The 16,644-nt window shown below is 34.9% G+C and overlaps 1 protein-coding gene across 2 annotated transcripts in view; it reads right to left on the bottom strand.

Annotated features, from left to right (window-relative positions):
* The window catches only part of ATP9B (ATPase phospholipid transporting 9B (putative)), a 163,870-nt gene that overhangs the window by 12,049 nt on the left and 135,177 nt on the right, over positions 1-16,644 (bottom strand). For both annotated transcript variants that reach the window (XM_032183416.1, XM_032183415.1), the window contains exons 16-20: positions 8,137-8,298; positions 6,574-6,666; positions 5,333-5,416; positions 4,591-4,761; positions 2,496-2,594 (exon numbers count right to left, since the gene is read on the bottom strand). In XM_032183416.1, the coding sequence (XP_032039307.1) occupies positions 2,496-2,594; positions 4,591-4,761; positions 5,333-5,416; positions 6,574-6,666; positions 8,137-8,298 (609 nt within the window). The remainder of the gene's footprint in view (positions 1-2,495; positions 2,595-4,590; positions 4,762-5,332; positions 5,417-6,573; positions 6,667-8,136; positions 8,299-16,644) is intronic.

Consider the following 16,644-nt stretch of genomic DNA (forward strand, 5'->3'; position numbering starts at 1 on the left):
GCAGTACCAATGGGTACTGCATTGCCAATGGTACCAATGGGATGTGACTTTAAGTCTTGAATCTCTATGGAGTGAAAAATCAATCCTCAGACAAAGAAAATCTGTGTAGTCAGACTAATTGGTTCCTCATAAAAAGTAGACTAGGGCAGAAATATTAATGAATTAATACAATTTAAATATCTTAAATTCAATCTGACCCTAGTCTTTCCATCTTGGCTGAGTCAGAGGAAAAAATAGTCCCCAAGTCAGAAAAAAAGACTTTATTAACCAGTAAAATATATTCTTGGAATAATGCAAGATGTTCATATTAGTAGTTCTTTCAGTTTGGATAAGTAAACAGAGTTCAAGAGACACAGAAAAATGTGCTTACTAGCACTAATCACTTTGAATCTTGCACAAGTATGCAAAAAGGACCAAGTGACAAAATACAGAAGAATTACATCATAGTTTGTTTTTTTTTTTTTTTTTTTTTATAATTTACATAACTATTGTTTCAGAGCGGCCCGGATGTCAAATGTGGGAAAACGAAACAAAACAAAACAAAACAAAAACACACCAACCCTAAACCAAATAGTTCAAAGGCTACCAAATAGATTTTGGAAGGTTTTGAACTAGAACACAAAACATAATTAATTTATACACAGATTTTGAAGAGAAAGGTGTTTTTTTTCTTCAATATACATCAGCTTCTTTTAGAGCTATCATGTAGGCCAAAATTACAAGCAGAGAATAAAACCAACTCTGATTATACCTCTAATTTTGGCTCTGTCAACATTGTGCCTGAAGTTTTGATATATATGAGTCCGAATCACATTACTTCCTACAATAACATACAGCCCAAAGACATTCATCCCTCTGGAGAAGAGTCTCTACCATGCAAAATTTGGGTTATGTTAAAATGCACTTGTAAACAGAATAACCCATACTCATATCACAATTCAGATTTTTTCCCCTCCTTTCCCACAATGAAACACATAAATAGAAAGCTCCTATTCTGCCAATGGTTAGGAACCAAGGATTGCATTGGTCCACAATAATCTTTCTGCATTGCAGAGATTATAAGATGTCAGCACTTGGCACACACTGAGGAACACTAATTGTCCACTCTGTTCTACCTTCACCTAGCAGAGGTATTTTTTCTTTGTAAACTCTCTATATATGAGATATATATATATATATATACACACACATATATATATGTAAACAATATATCAATTAATTTCATTATAAAATTAACAGGTTGAGAATGTTAAGAACAAGACAGCTAGAAAAACAAAATGCATCTTTTTGGGAAGCCAAACTAGTAAGTTATTTATTCACTAATTTATAAGCAAAATAGAAGCGTTAAAGTACTAGGTATTTTCTTACATTAATCCAGGAGTTCATTCTTTGCAGCAAATATAGCCACAGAAATACTGTTGTATGAATCTATTTTCTAACTAATTTAAAACTTTGTGTATTCTCAGTTAACGCAGTTTTATGTTTATCTCTTATTACTAGTCAAGGTAATGAAAATAAAAATCTGACTCAAACTAAATAGATTATGTTCAGGAAGACAATTTGTAATGTTACAACATGGAAAGGTCAACAAAAATTGATCTGAAGTTTTATCAGAAGCATTAATAATTTAATTGCAAATAGTCTGCAGGGCTTAATTTGCCATTCTGATGCTTCATAGGAAACTACATTTACATGTAAATTATATTCATATAATTATTTTTGTAGGTGCAAGTGGTTCATTTAGAACAAACACAGACATATGTCTGATCACACAGCATCAAGAAGTTTGGAAAAAGTCTGGAAAATCTTTATTTTTGTTTGAGCTGAGTGGAGTTGATACTATTTAAATATAACTGATATGTATAGAAAAATATTCCATTTACTTTTCTAACAATTATCTTAATCAGTATATTAAAAAAATGTACATGTTTTATTGGAAAAATCAAAATAGATTTTTTTGATTTTCATCTGAACTGTGTCTATACAGGGGACTTTGGCATCAGAGTTTAATTCAGGACTAAGTCTGCTTGAGTCTAAGGAATGCTATTAACAGAAATGTTAGAACAAGCTAGAACCATATTCAGATTGCCTAAGTTCCTAGAAACTCTTTCCTACTGGCTCAATACCTCACATGGACCTCTCTTTATCATTATTTCGACATGCCTTACTATATCCATTGTGTAAGTTAAGAGTGAAAAATGCACGTAAAACCTGTCTCGCCTAAATATGCCCACAAACATTTCTGTAGCATATGAACAAATCTAAAAACAACCACCCTTAAACAGAAGCAATGCTCTGTAATTCTAAAATCCTTGAATGACAACCTAGCTTAAGTAATACTCTACTTGAGTAATACTCTACTTGACTGTTGCTATGACGCCCTCTACAGTAACTCATCTATTTTATAACAAGTAGCCAACTAGTATTCAAACAAAACAAAATTGGTATTAGTTGTCTTTTGATGAATCCAACAAAAAAGTCAGACCTATACTTACAGGTCTGAAAATGTGAATATCCTGAGTCCTAGACACTAGGTGAGAACTTTTCGCGATGCAAGTTGCGGTCTCCAGTTTATCTCCTGTTAACATCCATATCTGCAAAATAATGTAAGAGTTAATTCTGACAGACATTAACATATCTGTTGTCCATATCTGAATGAAAATTTTCCCCAACCTTTTTCTAGTACTCCATAAAATCAGATTGCCATGGAATATATACCGATATACATACTTTTAACAAAAAATAACGAGCAGTTTTTACTGCAGTAACACACAAAGAAAAGGTTCATCTTTAAGAATCTTTCATTCTTCTTTCCCTATCACAAGAGTCTACATCTCAATTTACGTGAAGACAAGGGGAAACTTTGTGGCAACCCACTGGCAGTTGAACAGGCATAAAAGACCTTCCCTATGGCCCTAATACTACCTTGATCAAAAAGCAGAGGATACAGACCCAAGTACAAGAGAAATAACTACTGAGGCTGCTCAGCAAAACGATGTGACAACAGTTTGTGATCCTAGTAAGAATTTACCAAGTAGCAGCCAAGCTGTTGGATGGCATATCCTGGAGGAAAAGCTACAGAGCCAATACTCTGAAGAAATCCTGCCCACTGACCACAACGAACTGGGATGAATGCATTCCTTAAAGTGGGAATAAGGCTGATGATCCATCTGTTCTTAAAATGAAACAGCTCTCGTCCTCAACCCCATAACACCAACAAGACTGAAGGATGCCTGTATGAAATAACATTAGCCCTATACCAAATAGAAAAAAACAAGGAAGAATGAATGACCTAAGTTGCAGAAGTTATTACCAAATAGTTACTAAGTTAATAGTTGCAATTTTATTAAACCATAAGCTTCTGTCTACCTCTGTTCCCGTATGTCTCAGGTAAGATCAATATGGACACTAACAAAAATGGTCTGTGACTTCACAAAACCCTCATTACTGCTTTCCCATCAGTAATCGCGTAATCTATAATTTTATGACTTATCTATAGTTACTGTTGTGTTCCCAGTCTACTATAATGTGGGCTGTGATTAAAGTCAGAACAATTTCCATCATCTGAAATCCTAGAACTCCATTGATAAGAAACCCTAAAAACTGTCACACTATGCCTATTCGTAGCAGGACATACTGATCCAGATATCTCTTAACAGTTAGAACGGACCACATATGGAAAAAGTATCAACAGTAAATAAGAAAATAATGTACATGAAGTACTACATACAAGTACTTTGCACTAGTTGCACTGTACTAAAGAAATGTGATGTGATCACAAGGCTTTAATCCGAATATGTATTTCTCCGATTGCACAACACTGTGCTGCCAGCAAATTCAACTGAGAGCCTTTGGGAAGCTGCGATTAACTAAAAAAACAACGAAACAACAAAAAAAGAATCACAAAATAGCCTATTTGGGAAGGCACCTCTGGAGATTACCTACTCTGACTTCCCTGCTCAAAGAAGAGTAGCGGGCTGCTCAGGACTATGTCAAGGCAGTTTTGAACTTCTCCAAGTATGGAGACTCCACAAACTCTCTGAGAAACCTGCTGCAATGTTTGATCACCCTTATAGTATAAAGGTTGCTTCTTTCATTCAAGTGGAACTTCTGTATTTCAATTTGTGTCCATTGCCTCTTGCGCTTTCAGTAGGTGCCTCTGAGAAGAGTCTGGGCTCTTCTGTAGTTCAAACAGTTCACCTTTTGAACTTGGCTGAAACTTTTTGTGAGTGACAAGCCTGAAAACATTATCATAAGAATATTGGCCCAAACTGATTTAGTATAAATTTCAGCTAGGACAGTTTACTGTAGGCAAACAGAGGATAAATGACAGGGACATACATTGGCATTTTTTCCTATAAAAGTTTAAGATTAATGAAACCTGTGGTTTGCAAGGGATCTTCGAACACAGTGCCTACTTGTTTCTGCTAGATCATGCCCAGAATGCACTTAGGACTTCACATATTTCTTATTGAATGAACCTTAATGTAGACAACTATAAACGGTGTCTTGTAAAAGGAAAAAAAAAAAAATAATCCACAAACATTAATAAATGATAGATTGTGTGTCACAACAGTATGCGTTCACTACCTTTATTCCAGCGTTTCTTAGCATCTCTAGAGTTGGTCTAACATCTGCTTGCAATTGATCTTCTACTCCAGTGAGACACAGCAATTCCATTTCTCGCTCCAAACTCTCTACAACAGCAGCAACTTTCAAGTTTCTATCATGTATGCTTAACTTTGCTTGGTTATATCGACTCTGTTTGCACAAACACAAAACTACTTAGACTTGGCTGTGACTTAAAAAAAAAAAAAAAAAAGTAAGCATTTGGCCTATCAGTTATAATAAAAAGTTGCATTTAAATATCTTCAATAAAGAACAAAATTAAAAGAGTGGATTTGCATCTAATCTTATATGCATTTTTTCTGACAGGTAAACCCAAGAGAGCCTTCTGAAGACCTTCTATAAATTAGGAATCTTAACATCTAAGCGGAAACTGCTCTCATCTTTGAGAACAAGTAGGTTTTTTGGTCAGACTAAAGCTATTGGTCAGACTAAAGCTATGGAATTAACATTATGCTATCCTCTGGGAAAATACAATCCAGTCACTTAAATTTATACAGTATTCTGTGCATACCTGCAGAACAATCAATAATGAATGGTAAGATCTGTAATAGTCTGTCATACCTCAACTATCAGTATTTTCAATATGAGTTGTCTTCTTTACCTTATTAACAGAGTAAAAAAGATTATGTTCCCCTTGAAGTAAATACGTAAAGCAAAACACAAGAGCAACGTGAATAATATAGATGATTCTATCCCTTCATACCTCGAAATCTTGATACTGTTCCTCAGTCAGTGATTTTTTGGCAACAACCAGAGTACGCAGTCCTTCTCGAGCCATATTACCACACTAAATGGACCAAAACATAGAATAATAATGGAAATATTTAACTGTATGCACACATTTCATACCATATACTAGCAGGGAATGTCTGTAGCATAACAGTTTGTTTCTTTAAACTGTAGATTAGTTTGGAGAAGTCACAAAAACACTTTCACTTCAGTTTTCCCAAAGTAGTATACTATTGGCAAGCCAATTAAGACTTTCTCTTCAAGCTTAAAGAAAAACTCTTGTAGGCTGAAGTCTAAAAGTAAATTAAAACTATTTTAAAAGCACATTAAACCTATTTTTAACACTAAATATATATATATATTTTTCAGAGAAACGTACCTCTTGTCAAAAAAAGGTCTACACATTAAAAATAGCCGTGGAATAGCATATCTTAATGAAAAACAAGGCTGTATAGAACAAAACACTTATTGATTTGACCTCATAAAAGCTAAATAAATTAAACAAGTATTTTACAATTAATTGTGCATCATTATCGCCAAAAGTAATTTTTATGACATTTCGCTAGGTCTTCAGGGAGTTTAATTTATTCATGTCCCTGAATAAATCAAACTGCCCTGCAGCACATATTGATTCATATTGCCAATATCATTATGAACATACACGGTGTAATCATTGTATTAACATATTGTCTATATGTCAGGTCAAAATAAGATGATTGCCGGCACCTACTAGAACCAAACAGTGAAAAATACTAATCAGTTTTGAAATTTGCTCTGTATTTTATATTAAATATAATAAATATGATAAAAAGCTATTTCAATTTCTCTATATCCCGTATTAAACTTTAACTCATAATCATACTTCACTGTAGAATTTGATAAAAGGTTATTACAGGATAAACAGATTTATAACATAATACTCAGATGTAATTAGGTTTTACGCGAAACCTGTCAATGAAAAAAAATCTTGTTTAAATAAGAATGTGTTCTTCTGTGACTACTATCTTTGTTTTTTTCTGTGTGCTATACAAGAATTGGAAAGAATTCTAAATCCTAAAAACCCATTCAGAGTATATGTAACTGAACTAGAAAAGCCATTGCCACACTGGCTTGGGATCTCCTTTAAAACTATTCCAATAGCATTTAATATTTCAATTTGACATTTAAAGAATTTTTATTATTTTTTTTGAAGTAAATGTTGACTTTATTTCTTACCTCTTCTTCTAACCAATCATTGTACTGTACAATAGTGGACATTGCAACATCTGCACCCTTCATATAAAATGTAATATCTCCTGAAGATTCATCCTAAAATTTTGCAGAAGAAATAGAAAAAAAAAATCAGCTTATACAGTCAAAACTTGCCTACAAATAACCTAATTGTTTTTTGAAATATTCAATGGATTGTCATTTATGAATAAAAATGAAGTACCTTGCAAATGGTTGCATAAGTTTTATTATTTTATGTTAATATTTTCAATGATTCCCAATTCCATAGATGCACATTCCCTACTTTCCCATGTAAAGGGATCAGTTCTAACTGAAGTCAATATAGCAGGTTCCCAGCATCCCTAAAATACTTGTCCTTTACAAATTTTAAAGTATCACTGCTATGCCCACCCTAACTACTTTTTTTTTTTTTTGTGGCATTTGTTATTTAAATTGAAACAGAAAGTTTGCTCTGTATCTTTGAAATATCTGAGTAATTAGAAATTAACAAATAACACTGTAATGAATTTAACAGATGTTTTAATGATGATACATTCATTGAATATTCAAACAATCCACAATCAAGGCAGACATTACATAAATCAGGAATTTGGTGATATATGGTCTGTTGCAGAAATAATGGATTCCTCTGGTCTACAAGCTTCATAACATATCTCTGAACATCTCTAACACACTGTTAAGCAGGCTCATAATGCCAACCTCACTTAATGAAATGCCTTGCCAAGATTTCTCCAGATCTGAGCATGCACTTACCCTATCTGAAGTACCTCTGCCTACGGCTGATGGCATGCCTGGTTTGTTATCCACTTACAAATATGGAATAGGATGAGTTCAACACCTATTTGATTAGGACTTAGTACTGATCTGACCATATAACCACGTTATCTGAAGCTGTTCTGTTACAGTATCTGATTTAATCAGGACAGAAGTACACAGTATGCACGGCTTAACATTAGCAGAGGTTTAAACCTTCCTTTGCATGGCGTGGTGGCTTTCTTGCAGTTGAAGTTTTAACAATCATTATTATGTTCCCATCTAAACATCTAACAGATATATATGTGGTATATAAGCATATAAAGTAAGGCATATACCTGGTACGTCTGAGACTTTGCGGCGTTTTGCTGTGTGCATGCATGCCTGAAAAAGCAGTATCAGTAGTGATACAGAATAGAAAGATGCAAACTACTATTGCAAGAAACTTGTTCCACTTGTTTATCCCTTGAACAGGCAACACACTTTGTAAGATGAAAATTAAAAATGAAGGGTCAAAACTTGCAACATCAGAGCCTAAGCATGAAGTACTGAAACTAACGTATTGCATGTGAAAGAAGAGTTTGTCCTTTATAAACCTTGCTGCAACATCAGGTTGGCCTGAATTTTATACAATTGCTTTTCTAGTGTGTATCTGTACCAAGTGTCTACTTTCCATTTGAAAGTCCAGTGTAATACATTCCTTGAAGCATCAAGTTTCTATTAAGAAATATCAAAATAAATGTTCAGTAAAAATAGCTTTTGAAAAATTAAAATTAACACCCCCCCGCAAATTACCCGAACTATGATTCCCATGCGCTTGCTCTCAGAAGTGAAGGGGAAAATCTGCAGAATATAGTATGTCAGAATGTGTCCACCAGGGGTCTTCAATTGCATTGAGGTCAAATCCCTGTTAACTAGTGTAAGACCGACACTCTCTGTCCACTGCACCAGAGCTACCTAAAGAAGACAAAAGAAAAAAAAGACACATTTAAATGTGAGAGGTCAATTGCATTGTATAGATTAGGCTAAAGACAAAGAACTGTCAGTAGAGTAAATGTTTAAGCTGTTCCAAGGATTTCAACCCTCTCATAGAAAAAACAACGGTATACAGTACAAAATCTTAGTACATCAAAATAATGTTTTACTTCTGAAAGCTTACAAAAATTAAAATTGAGCAGTGTGATAAAAGACACACAAGCAGAAAAAAACTCAGGTAAGTTCAACTGACATGATGACTAATGCCCACTAAGAATTTCATACAAATTGAGTAAATAATTACTAAGTAGCTTCTAATGAAAATTTAAACTATGGGGGAAAAAAAAAGTTGTATGAACTCCCAAGAAATCCTCGTAGTGTTGTCTGTGTAGGCACCGACAAATGAAAATGCATTGAGATGCAGTTAAATAAAGAGAAAAGAACACACTTTAAATAGCAGCATTTTAAAATCCCCAAATCACAGGAAGTCTTTTTAGAGATTTTTCTTCTTCAATAAAAGTACCACATAAGCTGTAAGTGATCCAATACTCCCAAGGTTAATTTTCAATTTTCACAGTGAAAGGTTACTATTACATTCTGACCTGTAAATTGCATCTTTCTCCTAATACCCTATCATCTCATTTGTGTCCCTCTGCAGCTAGGACTTAAGTGTTCTATATTTGGTGACTCACATCTGTTTATTATTTTGCTTATGCTTGGCTTCACCAACAATTTGAACTAGCATTTTACAGCACAGTCATTTTGGATTCTTATACCTGGCCTACACACAACTACTTATTTTTTTTAAAAAGTGCATATACCATAGCAGTGCAAATACCGTAGCAGAAATGGTCAAGAAGACTCAGGAATCAAATAGTTGCCTAAAAGGCAACTGAGCAAACTTGAGAGTAACACACGAAGTTTGACTCCTGTCTTTATACCAGAGTAGCCATACTGTAACAGTACCCTAAACAACACAACCAAACCATACCATTAAATATCTGCAGCCTTTATAACATACAACTACTAAAAAATGTATTTCACAGATGGCATTAAAATATAAATTACAAATCTGCACAAATAAGTATATACTGAATCACTGGCTGTACAGAGTTCAGAAAAAGGATTCTTTGATTAACACTCTCTTTTGAGGTTTCCCCTCTACAGATATATTCCATTCTCTTTAATGTTTCTGATGTTACATTAAAATGGTCTTTTAACCCAGTGTAAAAACATCTAGAACCCTTAGAATGGCATGTGAATGCAGCAGCTGTGGCTTCTACAGCACTTTACATATTGGATGTAGTCAGATAAAACAATCAAAGGTTGGGGAAGCATAAAAAACTTCTCTGGATATGCTATCATTTTGCTTTAAAAAAAAATAAAAATCTATTCTAATGATAAATATATATTTGCTGATAACCCTTAATTTCCTAACACAGACAGAAGAAATGCATCAAGTATCCTGAATCCAAGGTAGGGACTTATTTGAATACTCTGTGGGTCTTGTCTGGCTGATCACTAAGTTTCTTTTCTATAGAAATCAGTTTCCCAGGTGACAGAATTACACTGGTTCCCCCATTACTGAGACACAGGTCTGTGCCTCATCCCATTAACCATGTAGTGTTCCTGGGATGGGTAACACAGGGAGAGTCAAAGAGAGCTTCTATTGTTTCTCACTTGCTATTTGTCTTCCTCCTTGGTCCAGCTAGTAACAACAGTTACCCACCTCTGAGTAAGCTGAAAGTAACATTAGTAGTGAAGGTAGTAAATATTTGCATTATGGAATGGAAATGGGACAGATCTGACAAAAGCTACTGAGAAACGTCTTGTTTGGTGTTTCTTACTCCAGAACTTTCAGATGTTATCATCACTGCTCAGTTCTCATTCCCCGTCAGTAGTCTCTCTCCACTAGAGGCCACCAGCCCCTAAGAGCTGCCATAGTTCACAACCCCAGTACTAAACTCTTCAATTATGATAGCAAAAATTGCCACTCAAAGTAAAATTCCAAGACTTCAAAAGGAAACTCTCCCAATTAATGGGCGAAGCAGCATTTGCTCAGCCAAGATACCCACAAGCAAATGTGTTTAATTTTATGGCAGTACTAGCCCAGGAGGTGGAAGTAGCTTCTCTGAGCATAATGGTTTATCTAACTCAGCTATCTGAGGAACATGTGCATCTGAAGTGGGGCACAAAGAGGGGAAACTTCAGAAGCACTGTTGTTGCAGACCTTGTTGGCAGCCCTGCACTGAATTGAATATGTCCCCATATTCAATGGCTTGGGGACAATCATCCCAATTGTTTAGAAACATTCATTTACTGAACTAAAAAAAAAAAAAATCAGTTTATATATATCTTAAGTAATTTCAAGAAAGTTCCGTTAAGCATACGAGGTTGTTAAGTGACAAGGATGCAGTTATGTATTTCATCAGTGATGAAACCTAATTGCCTCTTAAAGACAAGAAAATGAATAGTTAGGAATTTTGTAAACTCCACATTAAGCGGAGAACAAAAAACCATATTCCTGTTGAAGATTCAGAACTTCATATTTGATTAGACCAGTAGACTGACTTTAACCAAAACCAAATACTAATCAACAATTTTAAACAAAAAAACATTTTAGGAAACACGTAAACTAATACTCCACAAAGGTTTTGGAATATTTGATTTTATCATAAACCAATTTTAAATGACAATTTTTCAACTGCTTCCAACATTATTTTTTATTTTTAAGGAAAAAAAAAAATCTCTTTTACAGGAAACTCTATTAGCCCATTAGTCTTCCATTTAATAATCTCAGTGAAAATAACTACATGGCAGAAAAAGCTAGAGGTATCTAGCCACACAATTCAACAGGCAAAATAAACACTGCTGTGCAAGATGAAGGATTGTCCACAGAAAGCATTTAAAGGAACGGACATATCCTTATTTATTTTCAACCTCGAGGATGAAAGAGTTAAGTGACTCCCTTACAAATAAAATAAGTTTTATTCTCTCTGAAGCGGTGTTAAATGATGTTAGGCCATGCAATCAATAGGTACAGGTCTGCCCCTTACTCAGCCCAACTCCAAGATATTCTGTGAATTCTCCTTCAGATGAATTCACCTTTCCCCATAAGGGTAAATGACTTGCACAAGGGTAGGGACTCTCACTCCTCGTCAGGTAAACATCTGCCCCATCTTCCTCCGGATTAGTAGGAAATAGCAGGTATCACCCAAATGTCTTACTAATTTTTATTTAGGGGAATAAAATTTTCCCCCTCTACTCTGCTCTGGTCAGGCCTCACCTGGAGTACTGTGTCCATTTCTGGGCTCCTTAGTACAAACAAGACAGGGATCTCCTGGAAAGAGTCCAGCGGAGGGCCACAAAGATGATATGGGGCCTGGAGCATCTTCCATATGAGGAAAGGCTGAGAGACCTGGGTCTGTTCAGCCTGGAGAAAAGAAGACTGAGGGGGGATCTTATTAATGTTTATAAATACCTTGTGTGGGAGACAGAAGGATTTGGCCAACCTCTTTTCAGTGGTTTGTGGGGACAGGACAAGGGGCAATGGCCACAAAATGGGTAACAGGAAGTTCGACACCAACATGCGAAAGAACTTCTTCATGCTGAGGGTGACAGAGCACTGGAACAGGCTACCCAGGGAGGCTGTGGAATCTCCTAGATATTCAAGGCCTGTTTGGATGCCTACCTGGGCAATCTACTCTAGGTAACCTGCTTTGGCAGGGGGTTTGGACCTGATGATCTCTTGAGGTCCCTTCCAACCTCTACAATTCTGTGATTTTGTGAATCGCGACATGGAATCCTTTTGCTCTGTGGGAAAGATAATGACCTCTAGTTACTTGTCACCTTGAGACCCTGATGGCAGGAAGAAGTCATGGTTGATGAAAAACTGATATAGTCATTTGAAAAAATGAAACTTGCCTCGTCTTTGAGCACACAGGGTCATACATCCACAAAGTGAGCTATGAGATATCCTACTGAATTCTGAAGACCTTCACTTACTAGTTTCATCCTAAAAGGCCGTTACTGCTTGGCCTAAGACCAAAAAAATGCCCCTGACCATTTAGGTGAAAAATGGACCATATAAATAAAGGCTTTGAAGCCTTTGACATTTAGGAACGAGCAGTTTGTAGGCTAAGAGTGAAGAACTACGTGTGGAAATTTCTTAAGACAGTTTCGCTGCTTAAAGAATTCTCATGTAAACAACCTTCATTTATTTCAGAGCCAATTAATAGCATCTTAATATCAGACAATCGGATTTACTTTCAAAACCTGGTTCCCATGTAAGGACACAGAGGACACACAGGTTATACATATGGTATATTGAGGTTACGACTATTGGTATGGTAACAGGGAAGAAGCTGGGAGCTTTTTTTTTTCCCCTACTGTCTGAATGTTCTGAACAGTTTCTGTTAGGATTGTTCAACAACATTAATGTTTCCAATGAGCACCGCTTTGTTTATACTTATGAACAATGATTTGGTAAAGGAAATTTGCAGTCAATCCCTTTTCATCAAGAACCTTCAAAATTAAATAAAATTATTAACTTAAAATACAGCTTGATATGTGAAAAAACTGCCAATCGATATTCAAGACAAGCTATGAAGCAGTTATTCTTTGTGGGTCTCGAAGGTCATGAAAGTGATGGTTTTATGCTACTGAGTGATTTGCTTTTCACAATACATTGACAAAACAACACAATTAGTCTTGCTTCAATAAGCACACACAATAAAATGAATTAAACAATACAACATGTCTCATACATTACAGCTTCACTCTTGTAAACACAAAAGCTGCTTCACTAAGGGCATATCATTTCCCTGTCTGTTTTTAAATGATTGGCTGTGTATCATTGTAATTAATTTTAGAAACTGTTGTCTTTGGACAGAAACGTTGGAATTAAGTAACTGACCACACTTTAAAGTAGTATTTAAATACTTGAAATCCTGGAATTAGAAATGCTTGAGAATATAACAGTGCAGGACAACGCATAACCAATAAATAGCTGGTTTATGAGAGTACGCAGTCATTAAAAATCGTGACTGATCAATCTTTTCTGACCAGAGAGGAGCAAAGGTCTTCAAAGGCTCCTGTTCATAGCATGCCCCTGAATTGCTTGGGTCTGTGACCTTTGAACTCCGTTGCTTTACCTACTTAGCTTATACCCTTTTATGATTGTTCATTACATTAAGGTAGCTGACTTTCTACAGATGAGATGAACCCACAGCTATCATGGCTGACTAAAAGACTTTTTTTTTTTTTTTAAGCAACTTCTCGATGAATGTTTATTGTTTGCTATGCTACATCTGCAGAGGACAAGTGACAGACAAATGAAACTTTCCACTCTTTCAGAGAAAATGAAATATTGATCACTTATCATAAGAAACAAAGAGCCTGGCATAAGTAGGGTTCACATTATGAATACAAAACCAGTTACTTATCTCAGGTTACTCTAACGATAGATAAATACATCTTTTATGATAAATGTACCTACTTCTAAATGTGCAGACTTTCTTTTGGTTATATTATCTGTATATGGATGCACACATGCACGTGTGAAGAATTTCAAATGAATTCCTCAAGTAATTTCATTAACTGTATTATGTGTCAATATATTACTGAACTGCTTCTTGTACTCTTCTACAGGGAAGATCAGTTTATACTTACACATTGTTCTCTGCTCTTTATATGCTATGGTGATAACATGCAATGTTACATAATGCAAAAAGACAACTGAACAAATCACATCTTCTTTCAAAAGACTGCAATCAAACGAGTTCCATAAACAAAATCTAAGAGAATAGAGTTGTAATGTTGAGAAAGCACAATGTATAAAACTGGTTAAGTCTATTAAATGATAATGTTGCTTATTAACCAAATATGTTGTGATAGGTCAGTGTTGAGGTTAAACAGAAAACATCAATTGAATCATTTCCCTAAATAAAGCTCCAGGGTGCAATATTCAAAGCACTTTATTCAATAAAAAATGCTTTTAAAATGGTACTTTGGTGATTGGGAAACATTGGCATCATCAGTCAACCTAACTGCAGGAAAGTTCAATAAGCTAAATAATGAACCATTTACATTATTTTCCTTAGGCTCCAGTGATTTGCAAGCATTGCATCAATACAACTCTTTAAAAAATTATGATAAAGACCTGCTAAGTCTTTCAACTCTTAGCCTTTTTGCTGTTATCCTGCATTTTTTATACTATTTAAATGTTTTCCGTAGCTTCATCATTTTATAAGACTCCTTTCAGTATCAATTTCTAAATATATTAAACTATACCTATTCAATATATTTTTAGTAGTTTCAAACATCTTTGAAAATGAAATTTAATGCTGTCTGTTCTGAAGTGTGTTGCAAATTTTTCATTTCACTTGCATATAGCTATAATGTATAAGTTCAGGATAAAAAAATTGTTATTAAAAATGCCTGTACATTCTCTCCCTTAAAGCACTAACAGTTTCTTTGTTGCTGTCTTCCTCTTACACCTTGCTTTTCACCCCGAGCCCCATATCTGTCATCTAAGCACTTTATCAACTTTCCTTTCCTTTTTCCAAGGTCAAATCCTTTACCGTCTTCCCAGGGCAACACTTGCATAATTCTCAAGTCTTACAGCTGTTTCCTTTAGCAAATACTGGAGGAGAATTGCTATTTATGGCATTATTTTCAGATTCCAAACAACTGAATGAATTGAAAAAAATATATAGAGAAGAGCATGTTGTGAGAAAAGTCACCATTTCTCTTAATTGCACATCTCTTCACCTTTGTCTGTTAAAGCTGAAGGGTTTACTTAATCTTTAGCTGTGATTACATCTTTCATTATATTTAGTGGTACCTTGCAGGCTCATTACACTTATACATTTAGTGAATATGATTATATATGCATATGAAAAATTGTATGTGTGCAAATATTGTCAAACGTTATGCAGATACAATAACAGCTTATATTGACAGCATCTCTGTCATAAACAAATGCACTTCGAACATTCTCAACTCATATTGTAGGTCAACCTGTATTATACAACACCACACATGATATCATGGATTATTTATTCTAGCCAAAGAGCTCAAGTCCTACCTAGAGTTTATTTTTAAAATGGATGTACTATCTGCTGCTTTTTAATCTCTGAGAACCAGCTATTTCTTTATATTCTGCAATCCCTTGATACAATGAACTATTGGAAGCGGATATAATTGTCTGTTCATCAAGAAAGACTTCATATTATTTAATACTTGAAAGGGCTTGTTATAAACTTGTTTCTTTTAGCAATTAGTTTGCAGTTTGAATTGTTAAGATTCTGTTAATGTTACATATGGTGATATACTCAAAATGTAAACCAAATGTATACTAAAACTACCAAGCGAAGCTGTAGTAAGATCATGTTTGTGGAAGAAATATTACCTAGTATTAGATCAACTTGTACAGTTAGAAAAGTATACAAGCTTTCACATATACAACTCCTTCTTCACATCTTGTGAAAACCATGTTTTGATTATGACCAAGTTACTGTGGCTACACCACCAACAGTATATACAACCTTCAGACACTGCTAGAATTTCTTTAAAACAAAGATGCCCTTCAACCTATTCAATTTAAGATGCAAACTGACTTCTAAATATTCTGTTTTCAAGAGTGCACCCATATCCATGTCAGTGGACCAGAATTATTTTTATGCTTACTTCGCAATGTGTTGAAACTTGATTCAGGCCCCAAAACACGACTACTCAGAACAATAACTCAGGTCTATTGAAAGCAGTAGGATTTGTTTCAGATTTGGATTTCAGTGTAAGGCAAATGCATATTTCACTCAAATAGGGTTTTAGGTTTGTTCCACACTTCATAAAGTTTTGACTGAACCCTCAAGATAATGCAGCTGTCTAAGGTAAGCAAGCTCAAGAGCTTTTCTACAGGAATATTTGAGGCTTGGGCTTTTTTTCCTGTTAAGAATCTGTATATTCCACCAATTGGTAGTGTCACTAGCAAATGTACCTGGCTGTCCATCACTCAAAGCTTAGTTTCATATTCTCTTTTGCATATCTGTGCTATGATCCATGAATTAATGTTTTGAGAATACACCTGGTAACTTTAATTCCGATACTCAACGCAGTATTGATTCCAAAGCATTAACTTCATAGACCTCTTAGTCAAATAATTCAAACCACCTTTATATAACCTAGATCTTTCCTATAGCAGTAAAGGAAGTAAAACCAGATTATTGGAAGTATAAAGAAACCAAACCCCAAAACACGTGTATTTCACAGTTCTGTTCTTTTTAACTTCATGAGCCCTGTTATTTGGCTGAGATTAATTTTTTTTTT

The sequence above is a fragment of the Aythya fuligula genome, chromosome 2 (genome assembly GCF_009819795.1).
Source record: "Aythya fuligula isolate bAytFul2 chromosome 2, bAytFul2.pri, whole genome shotgun sequence".
NCBI classification, from domain to species: Eukaryota; Metazoa; Chordata; class Aves; order Anseriformes; family Anatidae; genus Aythya; species Aythya fuligula.